The sequence below is a fragment of the Opisthorchis viverrini genome (genome assembly GCF_000715545.1).
Source record: "Opisthorchis viverrini unplaced genomic scaffold opera_v5_47, whole genome shotgun sequence".
Taxonomy (NCBI): Eukaryota; Metazoa; Platyhelminthes; class Trematoda; order Opisthorchiida; family Opisthorchiidae; genus Opisthorchis; species Opisthorchis viverrini.
In genome coordinates, this window is record NW_008751702.1 from 1,897,642 (window position 1) to 1,914,052 (window position 16,411).

A 16,411-nucleotide genomic window follows, 5' to 3' on the forward strand; every position below is an offset into this window, starting at 1 on the left:
AGGGTGTGAGAAAGAATGACGGGAAGCACGATACAGAACTTGGGAATTTCCATCTACTACGGGAGAACAGTTCCATCTCCACCAAGATGATGTGAATGCCCTAACTTTGTCAAGGTCCCACCCGACCCGTCTGACTGTAGTGTTCATAAGCAATGGTCTCGTCTTCAGCCAAACAAAATTTTGTGTGAAGTAGATCATACAAAATTTACGCAAGGTGCAGTGGAAGCTATCAGTTGCCAAACGATCGATGAGCTCCATAGAAAATCATGAAACCTACTCATTCACGAAAATGGGGTGCTAAAAAGGATACCGATGGAAGGGTGTTTCTTAGCCATTGAAACCCAACTCACGGGACAACCAGTTCAGCTAAAAATCATCTGAAGCTATCGAATGACGTCTGACCTCACATAGTTGTTGACAGTGCGACGGGAATATGTTTTAGACTAGACCAGAAAACTCGGGAGGAAAGCTGTTCCGAAGAGACAGGGCATCGTCAATAAGTCCTCTGGTGACAATAAGCAGTAAAGCGTGATTAGTAACGGAAACGAAGTTGCAAACTGCGATTAAAGCAAGTTGTCTAAAGACGGAATGGCACAATGGATGCGAGTTATCCTAACTACTTACCGTAATATGGAAGCAATAGCTTGAACCAGCAGATCACGGTAAGCATACGGAATTCCACCGCCAGCACAATGGGTGAACTGAGAAAGTCTGGTGGATATTGTGAGAAGCATATGATAAGCTAATGAATTCGCGGCGTCTGAGGTTGAGCTTGCTCTGAGTACTCGAGACAGCCCGGACTGCGACGCCGACGTAAGACCCAAGATCAATAATCCTGGACGGAAATGGGTCCCTTGTCCAAAGGTTGGCAGCAACAAGCTGCCAGCACTAGCTTGTGAGCTCGAACTGGATGTTTTGTTGCACAAAAGAGTGGATAAGGCCACCCGACGAGCAAAGAGCTGGCGAATACGGGACCAACTGGATTCACTAAAGACAGTATGAAGAAAATTTAAAATGATGTCCTGTGAAAAAATTAATACCACACGTGAAAAAAGGGAAAATCAAATGGGTAAGGCGCTACAAATCCCCTCTACAAAAGTGCGAGCTGTCTGTAGGCATTACAAGGCTCCATAAAATGAAAGTACGGGGAAGTTGCATACCCACTACGAGAATAATTTAGTCAGCTTATATCCTTCCGTTTTGCAACAGAAAGCGTTGGTCGGAAATAGTCAGGAGATAAACCGAGTGTTGTATGCAGTGTGGATGACGCTCCTAGTTCTTAGTGTAGCTAAAATTTGCGGGAGAATGACAATTCACCAGATTCGTCGAAAAACCACATTCATTTCCAGATGACCTAAACTTCTGCACAGTCGTTGGTGACTCTCTGCTCCTCCCTTCCCATCTAGTCGGTTGACAATCTACGGGAGGCCATTGGCCCCATTGGCATTATATGAGTTCTCCATCCTTCGAAATTTAACTAGATCTTTGTGTCTATTTGCCCGTTCCAACCCAACACCAATGGTTACGCTTTCAAGTTACAGTCCATTTGTCTCACAGTTACATCACTATTCGCTATAGTGGATAACAAGGTTCCAGAACTAACCAACAATCTAATAACCAGAAACAGCAGGGACACGTGATGTCGGCTCGCCGAAACCAGTCATGTTCCACAACCATTGGTTGTATTGCTTGCTTAGTCGGATGTCCAGTCAGCTTTGAGTGAGGAGATTTTCAGTTCGACCACACAGGTCTGCCAGCCTCTCGAATTTGCTTTCACCTCAAGACGCCCACTGTATCCCCAATCGTTTAATCTGGTGGCTTCACTGGCTGTAGGTACACGCAATGCTTGTCATGATTCCATTGCACATGAATCGTTTGTGAATCGTAAGCTAAGCGAAACGAGAAATTCACTTCACTTGACCAAACACTACGGTATCCTACATCATGCCCATCTGTCCACGTGCGTATAACGCGTGACCGTCGGGCGGTTTACGTACCGCCTTACCGGTGAGTCTGCTGATGACTGATACAGCTAGGCAAGACCAAAAGCCTGTCCTCCCGTTGCCGAAAAGGTAACCATGCCGTCTCGAAAACGCAGGACGAACAGCCGATTTTGGATTGGCTAGACCTCGAATCAATGGCATAAATGAACACGGTGATCCGAATAATATTCCATGTATTCTCCCAGGAGTCTAACAGTAAGTTAAAGTTTCGATGAGTACCTTTCAGGATGTGCTGCAATTAAATTATCCAACCGAACTACGTTCAGAGCGTGAGTGACGCTGACCTTCGGTAGTTTGCATGCAGTCGTCCATGGATGTCCAAACCGCAGAGAAATAATCCGAAATGGGTTTCATGAATGGCTTGAAACAAAATCTCTGATGAAAAACACTGCGATTATTTTTGCCGTCAGCAGGATCTTCGGAGCCAGACGCTGCGACTACATGGTTCAAAGCCCGTACAAGGGGCATTGGTGTTGAGCACTGATGTCATGCTTCGTTGATGGTGATGATGAATCGTATCATTAAGAAACTCCACTTCGCAGTCGTTTTTCCTATTACGAGAAACGGGACAAAAACTGAGATCCACGTGATTGGTCCAACAGACGAAATCCGAGAGCACACGATACCTATTGGATTAGAGTCCGAAAATCACTGCAAAAAAGTAAACCACGTTTTAACGGCTCAGTGAATCCTCAAGAATCCGAATCGAAAACTGAATGGGAGTAAGAGTTGGTGGAAGCCCAGAAACTCACGCTTGGTTGCCCGATTGTGTCTGCTGCGAACCAGATGCGCTTATGAGTTCGAGTGGATCCTTCAATTCCAATTCCAAACATGCATCGTACAAGCCAAGAAGCAAGTTTGCCCGTTCACGGTTCAGGGTACCGGCAGATGTGTTTCCGAAATCGGTGTCCGGGTTCTTAAATACGGAGGATTGAAAAAAATAGCACTGGAAGTAAAGAAGCTAACGAGGACAACAAAAACATGGAAGTATCAGTGAGAATAGATCGTCCGGAAAATATCTGACCCGTTAATCCAACACAGCTTGACTGTGCTATGTATGACCTGAGCGGCCAGTTTACTCTGGAAACGTCAACGGATTTTTTCGAACGTGGTTGTGATCATATACCGATCGTATGTGGGTGGCACGGTAAAACACAGAAGGTGCAGTAAATCTGTATGGCTGGTTTCAGTTGGTATTATAAGTGATTCAAAATGTTTGCTTATCTAGCGATTCAAACAAACCCCGATCGGCTTGTGCCGACAGAACAAATCCGCCTAAAAATACACGCCTAGTAGACTTTCCGAACGGATGCGCATCATCGGTTACAGTAAACGGACTACTGAAAGACTACTCACAATCCAACTCGCACTAGCGTCATTGAAGCTATAGAAATGTAACGGGCAAACTAACCAAACCGAAATCGTCCAGCGGTGTCAAACGCAATGAGTCGGAAAGAGACAGGAGCAGGGTGACAGCCTTCGAGAAAAGCGATGTTGAAACTGCGCGGCCACATGCGACAGAACCCGTGACTGTTGACTGAGTAAACTGACTGAAACCCATGGAGGCAGATTCAGACGATTCTTCCCCGCTTTCGTTGGCGGATGAAGCGCGGGCTTGAGCACGTTTCAAGCGATATTGTCTCCAGGACAACACAAACTGTGGCAACGTAAGCACAGACTGAAGGCACCATACCAGGATGTCCTGAAGCGCGCAGTGTGGACAATCAAGAAAAGTAAACACCTGTCAGAACTGTCGTATGCAATCTATGGGGATGGATAGCAGCTAGCATACGAGGTTAACCTTGACTGATAAAAAAGTGATGCGATGATACATCGAATCTGCTTAGAAAGTGATCTCTCTTACGAACAAAAAACCGCACCCATTCAATGATCAGCTCGAAATTCCCGATTCGCAGCCGTTCACAAAGAATTAATGACAAACTTTATTAGCGAAGGACTCTGCTTTGAGTTCACTGTCATTTCTTTTTGAACAAAACGTGATGAAAGCGAATCTGCTGCTTTTCACATTGATGTTTTAGATGCCGAAAGTTGATGATAGTTGTACTGGATAGTCCTTAGTGCAATAATCGTGTCCGGCAAATTAGACCCATTCGGTGTAACCGACCGCTTGGTCCCGCACTAATTCTGGTACCGGCTCATCCTTACTTTTGATTCCAATGAGTGCATGACTTTGCACTTTGAAGGTGTAAAGCGCATACCAAAAGATGTAATGGTGGTCAGTCCATTAAAGAGGACTTGTGCTTCGATTAGATCTTCAAAGATGAAGGCGATATCATCTGCGCACTCCAGATCGACAAGGTTCTCACCAGCAATAATTTGGACACCGGGGTTTTGAGAACCGTCCAGTATTCGCCCCATTATTTCATCGATGACGAAGTTGAACAAGAGTGGATCCTTGTCTGACACCACTTTTTATAGGAGCTTTTGAAGAGCTCACCATACACTCTCACCCTCCCACAAGTATGTGGATATAGGGATCGGATTATGTTTACAAACTTCTGGGGCATACCCTGTTGAGCAAGTGTAGTTAACGGCAATGGTCGATCAACAGAATCAAACGCATCCTTGAAGACAAGGGATACGAAGATTGTGTGGTCACCTGTACATATGGCCGTGCTCTAACATCTGACGGAGTGCCAACACGTGGTCAACGCTGTCTCTACCCAGTCCAAATACCGCTTGGTTCTCACGAGTCAAAGCTTCCCGTGCCACCGTAAAATATCGAAGAGTAAGTGACGCCAGAATCATTGTCACAACAGGAGTCAAACTAACACCTCTGTGGTCACTAAATTCACCGCGAGTACCCTTTTGAAAATGGGCACTACTGTCGATTCACTCCAGTTGTCTGAGACAGTCTTTTCTCCGAGAGGCCCACATACGCTAGACAGACAATGGCCGAGCAAAACGGTCAGTCTTAGAGATGGGACCTGCGGAGAAAGTATTCACATTTGGGTGGCAGAGGGTGAAAGACGGAAAACGTGAAATTGTAAAAATGGAGATGTCAGCAGTAGCATGTTTTCGCTTACCCGCCCTCTCGTATGCAGGAAGCAAGTTGACCCACCTGATGACACCACGCGACGGCCGATGTGGCCTGAGAGTATTGTTAGTTGTGTACTTCATGGTCGTACGAGAGCTCGGAGACTGCCAGAGCGCCCACGCCTAGACAGGAGGACAATCGGGGTCCTCATCCAAAGCCTTTGGCTCAAAAGCCTAACCGCAAGACAGCGGTGTTGAGCTGAAAATGCAAGTACATTACCATTCTTACGGAACACGTGTTCCAACACATGTCGCCACATGTTCCAACCCCAAACCTGGAGAGTCAGGAGAATGTGTTCGTCAGACTTCTACTCATGAACCTGGTATGAGAGACTCTGTGAGTGCTACACGGAAACCCTCCAGTATAGCTTAATGGGTGCGCAAGCCGGTAAGGTCCAGTCACTTCTTCAGTTACAATCTATCAATGAGAAGGACACGTTGGATGCCCAGTGATCCAGTAAATCAAATTTTCACCCAACACCATAAAATACAAGAAGTTAAGAGAACAACAGCTTAAAATATGGTTAGCGATTTTCTACTACTTGGGCAATAGCTTCAAAAACCTTACCGGATGCTCTGTGCGTCTAACCTCCGTTCCAGTGTTTCCGTGAGTGGTGATCAGGTCATCAAGATGAACAGGAGGCCCAGAAGGTCCTAACGCCGGTTGTGAAGACTCAACCATGGTAGGTACGGTGAGTGAAGCAAGTGGCTGTGTTCGCTTGATTTCTCTCAAAAACGAAGGGGACAAGCTTGCCAATAGTAATCGAAGATACATGTTCAAGACCGGTTCACAGAGGCCTTTGTTCCGAGTGACCACTTCACATAATCCCTGTGAAAACGAAAAATTCCCATAATGTTCCTCTGCTACCCACGTTCCGAACTCGTGAGAAAAACCTACGAAATTGGCATGGTAGAACAGCCTGTGTTACACCTACACAGGAGGCGCTGAATTTCCTAATGCGCAGTTTAGTTTTGAAAACATCCACTGGCCAAGCATGTTGCGTTGACGATATGGAGTCTGCCTATTCCCAGGCCACGTGGTGTTGGGCAAAGCAAAACATTCAGCTACTTGGTTAGTTCCATTCCGGAGTTGTAAATGGATATTTCGGTTGGATCGTTATAGAAAAGGATTGTTAGTGAGACTTGAATTGGATTTCGAACACAGAGGAAGAGGTGAACCAACGGGAATTACACCCAAGGGATTCAAGTGCCCACTCCCCCCCCCCCATCACGTGTACTTGAGTTGCCAATCAAAACTTCGGTTGCAGTTGTCATTATTTAAAGCGATAAAAACAATAACGTGTCATTGAGTATCGTTTGATTGACATTACTGAGCCATGCTTCTTGAGCTACGATGAAACCAACCGAGGAGCAAGGTCATATATACTACACGAAATTGAACAGCTGTGTAGATGTGAGCGGCGGAACATAGGTGAAGTGTGGATTGGGAACCTAGCTTACTTAGGTCCTACACTGTCAGTTACAGCAGGCCATCGGGAATGAAAAAAGGGTCTCGTAAGTGCCTTGGTTCCTATCAGACTCGCTTACCCAATAAATATCAGACTTCACTCTATTCTCTGGGTCCTCCAAAAGGCTCCCGGCTTGAGATCGGAAAAAGGCGGAAAAGATGATCCGGTGAAGTACGCTGACGATTTCTGTACATAACGCCTCATTCTGATCCACATCACACGGCAGAACAACTGCCTGTTGCGCAAGCTGAAATGACGATGACAAAAAAGGATGTAAAAAAAGTGTGCTGATTTATAAGGTGTCCCGAGCTATATTGACAGGTTTTTTGGGGGTTTAGCAGTATAGGCCCGTTACACACATCACCAAGCGGAATGAGCAACCGAAGTCTAGTTTAAGCCAACAACTAGCATGACAGACAATTTTTAAAGTGTCACGGAATCTGTGGATTAAATAAGGGTCCTGGGACAATAAAGCGAAAGGTTCTGCTCGTATGTCTCCGAAAAGAGGTTTCAAACGGGGGGAGTGCGAGTTAAGGCTGCACTCCTACAGGAAGTCATCGGAAGTAACTCTAAGACTACTTCAAAGACGTTCCAGGATTAACTTAAATGTGTCCTGATAACAACCATCAGCGCATTCAAGACGGTATCAAGTGAGCACATCATCATCATCATCATCATCATCGACAGTGCGCACAACTATGGACACAAAACAGCGCACGCGCCTGTCGAAGCTAAGCCAGTCGTGCAGATATCGAACCATTCTATGGACGCAGTGTGTGGACGAGCTAACGATGAATCCACACAGAAAAACGTTGAAAATGTTGTCAGGGTAGTTCGAAACAGACTGTTGGATAGCTCCAGAAACCAAACTACTTGCGGATATTCCAAGTTGACTTCAAGACGTCATGGCTGGTCCAACGTCCAACAAACCGAATCACAGTCCGAGTGAGCGTATCGCACGAACTTGCACGCGTGTTCTCACGCGGTATACAAGCCCGAAAAACTGAACTAACACCACCAAGTGGTTGGAATAAACAACACACCATTGCCATCAGGATGGGAGTTCGGGTTTGAGTATAGTCGACAGATGCGATAAATCCGAAGTCAGCAGTCAACATAAAAAATAATCCGAACTACTAAACTCATACAACTTAGTTAAACATGAGAAACACATAACCGTCCTATGATAGGATTTGTGATTCGAGAAGTGAATCATTAAGTACAAGGCAACCAGTTAGCAACCTGGAACTACGGCCTATAGACACGCCACGCCCCAACATGAGAAACACATAACCATCCTATGATAGGATTTGTGATTTGAGAAGTGAATCATTAAGTACAAGGCAACCAGTTAGCAACCTGGAACTACGGTCTATAGACACCCCCCCCCCACAATTCACGAAGCGCTGGAAGCTGTGGAGCTCTTTTCATGGCAACATTGTGTGAGCTAGCGCCGCCTTCTTTCGATAACAGGATATTTTCAGTAATTTAGCATAGTTGTGTAGGGTTCAAAGTTCGGATAACTGCTGTTTAGGAAACTAATCAGGAGAGTGAATAGCGCATGCACCGTCACCATCATCACCACTACAGAGAGCAACACAGTTCTAGAACATCTGGAACCAACTACCGTGCAAACGTGCGAACTTACTCAAATAAAACTGTGCAATCAAATAGAAAAATGGGAAATTGAAATGACATGGCGCCAAGTTACAACAAACATTCCGGGTGCCTATATATCGAGGCGGTCGGTTGGGTGATCGCGATAGAAAATGACAGCAAGGAAAACACTGGCAGCTGATGCAGAGAGGGTCGCGGCGATAGTACCAAGATGCTCCACCGGTCTCCTGGGTTGCACACAAAAAGATCTATTCTCGGTTGGTAGCACTGAATGTATTCCACAATCGATGTACAAAACAGCCGTTTCCTGGCCATCTCATCGTGAATTCGTTAATATCAGTCTATGCAGGCCATTGTTATGATACATTAAGTATCAGAGACTTGAAAGCGACTCAGATTCTCTAGTCGCAAAGCTCACGCCTGGCATCAGCACAACAAACCTCGAAATGTAGCCTTAACATCGAGACTCAGTCACATGACCCTTTCGGACCGGAAGCCGTGAACATTGATGAATGTAATCCTGGTCTTGGAAGATTATGTGATGAGTTGGTAATCCCGCCCATGCATATCGTTTGAAATGCGCCCATTAGAACCAGAAAGTTGTGACAACAATTGTTGCAATTCTGACCTATAGTTAAAAGGGTATGAAGAGTAAATACACCTTGGTAGATGAGATGATTGTTAGAGGTAAAGCACTGAGCCAAAACTATGGATTGTTAGTAAACAACTCACTTGTGTGGATTGCAGTTGACTATACAGGAGGTGGGGATTCAACTGAGTTGCCTGGGTTTGTGTAAATGGCGTGCCCTGCGACAGGTTACCGGACGAGTTTTGAGATGCGGACCGAAATGCAGAAACTGAAACCTGTACAAGCGAAAAAATGGACGAGAGCAAAGTCATGCCACACAATGGAAGGAAACACAAGATAATGGACACGGTATACAGCTAAGCGCTTGAGCGATTAATCGACTGGATGATTGACAGACTGATTAAACTGGACTCATGTTCGCTCCGTCATGTGGGTAACTGATGGACATGCCGGTCTAACTAAATTGGATACGGTACGACTTAGGAGGCGTAGAACTTCAGTTCTGGTATATTTACAGTCATCAAATAAACCAACACTCCATTCGACGGACTCGCCTTTAAATGTTTTAACAGTATAAGGAAACAAGCTACTGCCGTTCGCCGATAGTGAACACGAGGAGAGGATGCCGCCTTGCATAAGGTTGTGAACAGCCTTGTCCTGATCGCACCCATTGGATTTTCTGTAGGCTGCTGACTGTTATTCCATGCATCGACCAGCTGATTCCCAGCACGAATAAGAGGAAGCAGGGCGTGAACCAAGCCGATAGACAGTTCGACGGGTATCAACCCAATTGAATTAATGACAGGCTCCAGCCTGTCAGCCAGTACCGCGACGTCCAAAGGGCTGGCAGCTCCCATATCCGCCAACAGATCTGCAACGGTAATCAGGACCGAGTGTAAGCTCGGTATTCATACTTAAATTAAATGTAATGCACTTTTCTTATTGAAAACAGCCAGGAACTATGTGTAACTCTAGGATTGCTTGTCGCGGAGTTTTGAACAAGTTCAGTGGAAAGTCAAGTGTATCTTGCCTACTTACTGTTTGCTACGACTGACAAAGGTGCTTGCAAACAGAAGGAGCTGCTCCCGCCCGGCAAGTGAATTCAGCCTAAGTCTGTATGGGTGTTTCACTAAATCCGGGTATAATTCAAACGAGATTATGGATATAGATTAAACACTACCGATCGAAGCGTTCTGGTTAATTCGTCAGTTGCGCACTACTGGTGTGCACCAAGGACAGCCGTACAGAACATTTCAGTCTCCAGTAAACAGTGACTTCATTGACGTGACGAAATCAAGTTTCAACTTCATATTTTCTTCACTACTTGTATACTACTAGTAACCACCATAGAAGGAGGAAATCGAGGGTGGCACAGACTTTCCATCCGAAGTACTGTCATTCGGGCCCCGTGACGCGAATTCCGCGAGTGAAGTCTTAAGCCCGTTGTAGTCGAGGGCTAATCACACCGCTGGTGTTCACATCCTTGTCGGGAGGTTTTCAGATCAGAGTCGTCCACTTTCCCTATTTGGTGAGATAACCTAAGTATACATGTTTACACAGTCCTTAAAAGCCGCATGGTAGCTGATATCCGTGATGCAGATGACACGGGTTTTTCGGATCCTCATGCTGATGGTATGCCCGAAAAGAAGAGTATTGTCACACCATGTTTTGATGTTACCGGAAAAGAAAGCAAGGGTTTGGTTTTCCCAATCACGAATAAATGTGGAACACTCAGTAATGTATCCGGGATGGTTAGCACCGTTTCCAAATTCTACTAACTTTGTGTGATCCTCTCCTGTACGGCCTGCAGAAGACGGTGGATCTGTACGAAAACCAGTAATCTACGATACTTTAGAATTTCAGGCTGATGTTATTGTTACATTGAGAACGTCACACCATCACGTCACATCACCATTCTGTCCACAAGTTGTCTCCCGTTAAGAGCACAGTAGCCGTTGCTCGGCTAATGAGGCTTCTGTGAGCAAGTACCAGGAGAATCTGGAAATTCAACACCCTGTTCGCCCCAAGGAATTTTTACTTGCAAATAATATGTCGCTACAATCAAAAATGTTGAAGCAATGAGATAAATTGCAATTGAAGCAGTCTAATCCTCAGCTGCATCATTATTACTGGCCCGTTTCGCAGTTGATTCATTCTGATGATAACTGGGCACGAACCACTGAATAAAAAAACTAACTTTCTCCGAATGTTTTATAACACTCGTACAAGCATTCCTATTCGGATATAAATGAAAAATTCAAGTAAGCACGTTTATCTGGGTTTCGAAGCTGACAAACGATTCATCTGGAATTCACCTGAGCTTCCCGTTAACACCAACTAATTCTGCAATTGAGTGTATTTCGCCAAGCACCCCTGACCATGTTATTGTGATCGAGTATCGGGTTCGAACTGAAATCACCAAGGAACTACCATGATAGACTTGTGCATTTGTGGTGAATTTATGTGGTGTCGTGCCCTTTCTGTGCTGAAAGGAAGCAATGACGTTTTTGGGGACTGTATGTGCTATGACTGGGAGAGATAAACACGGTAGATATACGTATTAACCAAACCACAAGACTGAGTTGAATCCAAGCTGAGAGGATAAGAATGGAAATCCTGAGAGTAAAACCCATGGTCATGTAAGCCGATAATGTGTAGCCAAGGGGATTTATAGGCGAGGAAATGCTAAACTTCAAATCCCTCATATGATGTATGATGTGGCGCATGATGCGGAATTCTCATTCTAAAAGGGTCTCAGTAGCTGAAAAAACTGGGGGTAGAGGAAACATTCTCTTGTTCAAGCGCTTCTTTTTGGAAGGTTGATCCAAAGGAGAACTACTGTACTTCACTTGAACATAGTTGCTGATGTATATCTGGTCGGAATAAGCCATATATGATTACAGCTTACATCGCAAAATGACGTGAAGCACTCAAGCTGCCTGTTCAACAGGCTACAGGTGACGACCTCGGACAACATAGAAACAGCAGAGGGATATGCAAAATTCTGAAGGTTCCTCCCAGAAATTCGGTATTCTGCTTTAGGGTATGGTCGTTTCGAGACTGGCTTCGAAAGAGTCAACCTTATCAGTTTTTGTATTACGGCCTAATCCTTGTCATTTTCGTGCACAAACACACGGTCGCCTTGGAGATTAGTTACTTCTGGGAAGGCTCTTGGATACCAGGGAGTACTGCAAACACACATGCGGAGTGATTCGAATGAAAGGCAAGAACCTCAAATATAAACGAAGACGGATAAAAATGCAAAGTTGCTTGCTGGTGGGCTTGCTTTCGGTAACTGCTGCATCCGCAACACGAATAATAGCAACCGACCACAGCCCCTCAGAAACCTAATGGAACACAATACAAGAAACTTACCGGCAAGTTTCAGAGCAATCGGACTTGAGGACTCGGCCCACAATATATTGGCGAGGATATCCATAATACTTTGGCGCATTTGTGGACAATTCTTCGGGGGGCGATAGGGAAAAGGGGAGACCAGTGGTTTTCAAAGTTCGTTAAAAAACACCGAGCACTAGATAAAAACCGTACCATTAATTAGACTACCGATGAAGTGTGTACTGTTTGCTAAAATAACCGTTGAAATGCGGTTTTGATCATGGAAACTGCTGTTCGCTATCTTGTTTGGATTCCTTTAATTCCTTGATCCATCGGGTTTCGAAGTATACAAGTGGAACTCGATGAGGCAAGTTAACAAAAGCTTCTTGTGGCCCAAACCTACTCAGCGACAGTAGATTCAATATCTGTGACTACTAATTGCCAATCAGCAAAAGAGTATCTGCTTCGAAACCCGTGGTAGTGCATGAGAATCAAATCAAACCAACTAATGCTGCGGTCATCAACCTGTAAAACTGGCAATACTGGAGAACCTATTCGCATTCACAAGTATTGTCTTGAAGTGTAAACTGACCCAGCGGCTCCGTGACTGGTGATACCAGCTTGGCCCACAAGAACTACACATTCACTCTAGCTGACATGATTTTTATAATGTGGTTCCCCGTCCCATAATGGGGAAAATCCTGACACTGGTGAATGATATTCACACTCTGCAACACTCCCAACTAACCATAGGCCACTAACAGAGTAAGTATACTTTTGGATTCGGAAAACAGGCATTTTACACTCGTAGCGGGCACGCAAAAATGAGCTTGTTCTACTGGTTGATTCAAGACTAGGCAAACTGCGAATTGTTCTATGGATGCAGGAAACTCGGAGTTTTACAAAGCCTAAACTTGAGCTTCTGCCGATTACAAGAATCCCCATATTTTTGTGTGAAACCTCTACCCAGCCACATTGAATGACTTGAAGTGGCCACTAAGCGCACAAACCTATAGGGTCTGAGGCCACAATGGGTTTATCCCTGATCAGTGAGTTGGAGTAATCGGGTCCCAAGAGAGAGGTCAGTGGAGAGTCTGTTTTGGCCAACTGCTGGCGGTTATCTACGAAAACCGTTCAGCGTGCGCAGCAATTACTGTCAGCAAGTTTTAAACTTTGGTGTAACGAAAACCGGCGACCCAGTCACGGACTGGTTCAATAGGCCTAGGAGAACTGACCTTAAACAAGTGGACTAGGACTTCCATTGCTAGGCGACCAACACGAACGTTGATGTGATGCTGGGGTACAAACGGAGAGGTATTTGGTTTATGCGACTTGACAGCACTTGTGGCACGAGTTCTGCGGGAAGTAAGTAGTGCTGACCCGGGACTGTGAGCACTGGCACGAAGTAGCCCGAATCCTAGCAGAACCAACCCTTGCGTCAAGTGCTTTCCAGAAGCTGAAAGACTGATAAAGACACAGAAAATCAAGTATGTACTGAGGCGTGGTCCATATTTGTCCAAAAAATAGTGGGTGAAAGGTCGTTTGTGTTATCATCATCATGTGTTCAAATCAAAATGAGAATTATGGAAATAGTGATTGAATACTACAAGATAATCGATAAAGTGCGGGGACGATTTCCGGACCATCCAATGAGTCCCTATTCAACAATCCTGTTGTCATTGACAATAATGCTGCTGCCCAAAACAATGCACGGAGGTGGGATAGCTGTCACATATGCACGGTCTAGACTTCAACTGAAATTAGATAAATTCAATCTATGCACCAAACATGTCAGTTTCCCTCGGTATACAACAGGTTGGTATAAGCATACTATGAAAGCGCTAGGGCGTCCCATCTGTCCTTATGAGAACCGAATTTACACAAAACTACCAGGACCATAAGCACTCATTGGAAAAATGGATTAAGTAGGTGGATTGGGCGACAAGTGCGACAGAGAACTGACGTTCTGTTCGAAAACACTGCTAAATACTTACCACTGTTGTGATATCCTGAAAATCAGTGCCGCAGGATCGTCTGGAACATCGCAAAAACCTCGTAGAAAAGCTGATTCAGAAATCAGCCGACAATCAGCAAAAGCAGCGATCAAAGTGGTGTTTAGAAGGCGCAAACTCTAAAGGTTCGTAAAAAGGCAGATATGCAGTTCAAAGAGCATGAACCTAGAGTGATGACAGGTACCATATAAAACACAGGCATAGTTCCTGGACTACATTTCACTAAGTTCTCGTTCGTTGGTCGGCAGACGCGTGTCACATTACGTGTGAAGCTTGTCTCCCATACACAGCAGAGGTGATTAGAACCATATGAAATATAAAAAATGATAGCAAGGGCACAGTTTTTCGGTTCAGTAGGGCGATAGAGGCACACAGGTCAACTGAGTGCCCGATACTACAAGGTCGACCGAGTGATGGAACTGGTGGACAGAAGGAGAAAACTGACCGACTTTATCCAGAGGCTACCGTTGATCTCAGACAGTCAAGGAGAACCTAGTTAGAACAAATCCAATCGTATTGACCAACTTACCTCTAACGGCTGAGAACGTTATACCGGAATGGACGACAGGCGCCTGAGCAGTTAGAAGCACATATCAGACTTAAAAGCCAACTCAGGTGCAACCATGACAGAAAAAAAGCCACTGACCTTGACCATGGGTTGGTACATGATAGGTAACTTTTGAGTGTATGGGATGGTGAAACGCAGCAGTGGATCTATGGGACCATTCGATTCCACGATCAGAAGTCTGGCACATTTTTACACACAGCACTGCATCAATCAAGGCTATAGCTAATGAACCAAGCAATCGGAGTTTGGTAAGCAAAGACTCCAATAAATGTAACTAGTTTTGCAAATAGTTCAAACAGACCAACAGTGCAACTAATAAAATAGACAGTTCATTTACCTGGGCTTGCAGATATGGGATAGGCAACACTGTCAGTAGCAGTGCGAAGATGAACTCCGACAAAATCACGTCCTGAGATAAACTCTAAGATGAGAGGTAAATTAGTGTGTTTACAGAAACATTACCCACCTTTACGGCAAGCAGCAGTTCCAAACCGAACTGCGTCGATTGAGTGCACAATTCGAAAACGAGCGAAAATGTCTCATCTTTAAGATCACTACAGGTGAGGTACCCAGTGAGAGCCGGGAAAATTGGGACTTACACAGTAAAATTAGTTGTTTCCGACATAAATTCAACGCGGAGATGATTCAAGGTGAGTGGAAGCGTTTTCTACAACATATTAGGACTGAACTAGATACTTACAGAACAGGAAAAGAGGAAAATAGTGTTCAAAGCACGAGTGAAAGAGTGAGTGTCCAACTGGGAGAGTTTTGGGAGAATCTTTTTCAGTAAAAGACCCTTGTTTTGGAGAGACATTGGGTAGTCTTTCAATGATTCAATCAATTGAAGTGCGTTTTCGGGTGACCACCTAACACAGTTGCGTAAAGCACAAGTTTTAACCTCACTCTTCATTGCACAAGGACTCAAACATTGACGTAAGAACAACTGGAGAGCTCTCCAAACGTAAGATGGCTTTGCCTAAAGTTGTAAAGATACTATAATATGACGATCCATGGGATAGACTAAAATAAGAACGTACCAGGAACCATGTGAGCAATCTTTCGGAAGTTTTCGTATGATATGAACGCATAGACGTTCCAGTTTCCAGTCTTCCAGATACTCAACCTGGTATAGCAATGTCACTGGGGTAAAAAAACACCAGTACTGCGTCGTTCAAAAACAGAGCGAAAATAGTACGATAGGACTCGTGAATAGGATTAATCCAAAGGCGATCAATCAAGCCTTCACATATGTCCAGTAATTCCTCATGAGAATACACACCTATAGAATGGTAACGGACGGAAATAACTAAACTTACCATATGTTGCTGCTTCTAGGAGGCTAACAGTGGTATCAGCTTCCTCACTTAACAGCAGTCGATCAACGAGACCCAGAATCTCCCCAAAAAGTAAGCATAACATTGAATGATAGGGCTTACCTCGTTCACTCTCTTCGAAACTAGGATTGACTTAAGTTTATCGGGATTTCCAATATTGAGAAGAACCTCTTGTTCCATTTTTTCGTCCACAGCTGAAATTTGATATTCATTTGGAATTTAGATCATGGACACAACCATGTTAGGATAAAAATGGCTTCTATCGTCTTGTCAGTTTATTTCGCGTTCCTAGTGCACGAATGAAGTGAAATTGCGGCAGGTAAACGGGAAACACGGACATAATGAGGCCAACATAAATTTTTAAATAACCGAGTCAGAATTGTGCTGTTATTACGTCAGCATAGAGCATAATGAACAACTGAGGCC

General features: G+C 44.6%; 2 protein-coding genes across 2 annotated transcripts in view; one reads left to right on the plus strand and one right to left on the minus strand.

Annotated features, from left to right (window-relative positions):
• T265_03306 (hypothetical protein) overlaps positions 1-16,165 on the minus strand; it is a gene marked incomplete at both ends in the record, with an annotated part of 33,216 nt that extends 17,051 nt beyond the window's left edge. Inside the window, 11 exons of the mRNA XM_009167752.1 lie at positions 625-987; positions 2,756-2,919; positions 3,415-3,705; positions 5,629-5,889; positions 6,609-6,776; positions 8,879-9,010; positions 9,251-9,606; positions 12,111-12,201; positions 13,307-13,535; positions 14,066-14,202; positions 16,088-16,165. Of these exons, the coding sequence (XP_009166016.1) occupies positions 625-987; positions 2,756-2,919; positions 3,415-3,705; positions 5,629-5,889; positions 6,609-6,776; positions 8,879-9,010; positions 9,251-9,606; positions 12,111-12,201; positions 13,307-13,535; positions 14,066-14,202; positions 16,088-16,165 (2,270 nt within the window). The remainder of the gene's footprint in view (positions 1-624; positions 988-2,755; positions 2,920-3,414; positions 3,706-5,628; positions 5,890-6,608; positions 6,777-8,878; positions 9,011-9,250; positions 9,607-12,110; positions 12,202-13,306; positions 13,536-14,065; positions 14,203-16,087) is intronic.
• On the plus strand, positions 10,310-10,513 carry T265_03307 (hypothetical protein; the record flags this gene model as incomplete). The annotated part of the gene is made up of 1 exon (XM_009167753.1): positions 10,310-10,513. The coding sequence occupies one exon, from the start codon at positions 10,310-10,312 to the stop codon at positions 10,511-10,513; it is 204 nt and encodes a 67-aa protein (XP_009166017.1).
• Positions 16,166-16,411: the final 246 nt, after the last annotated feature.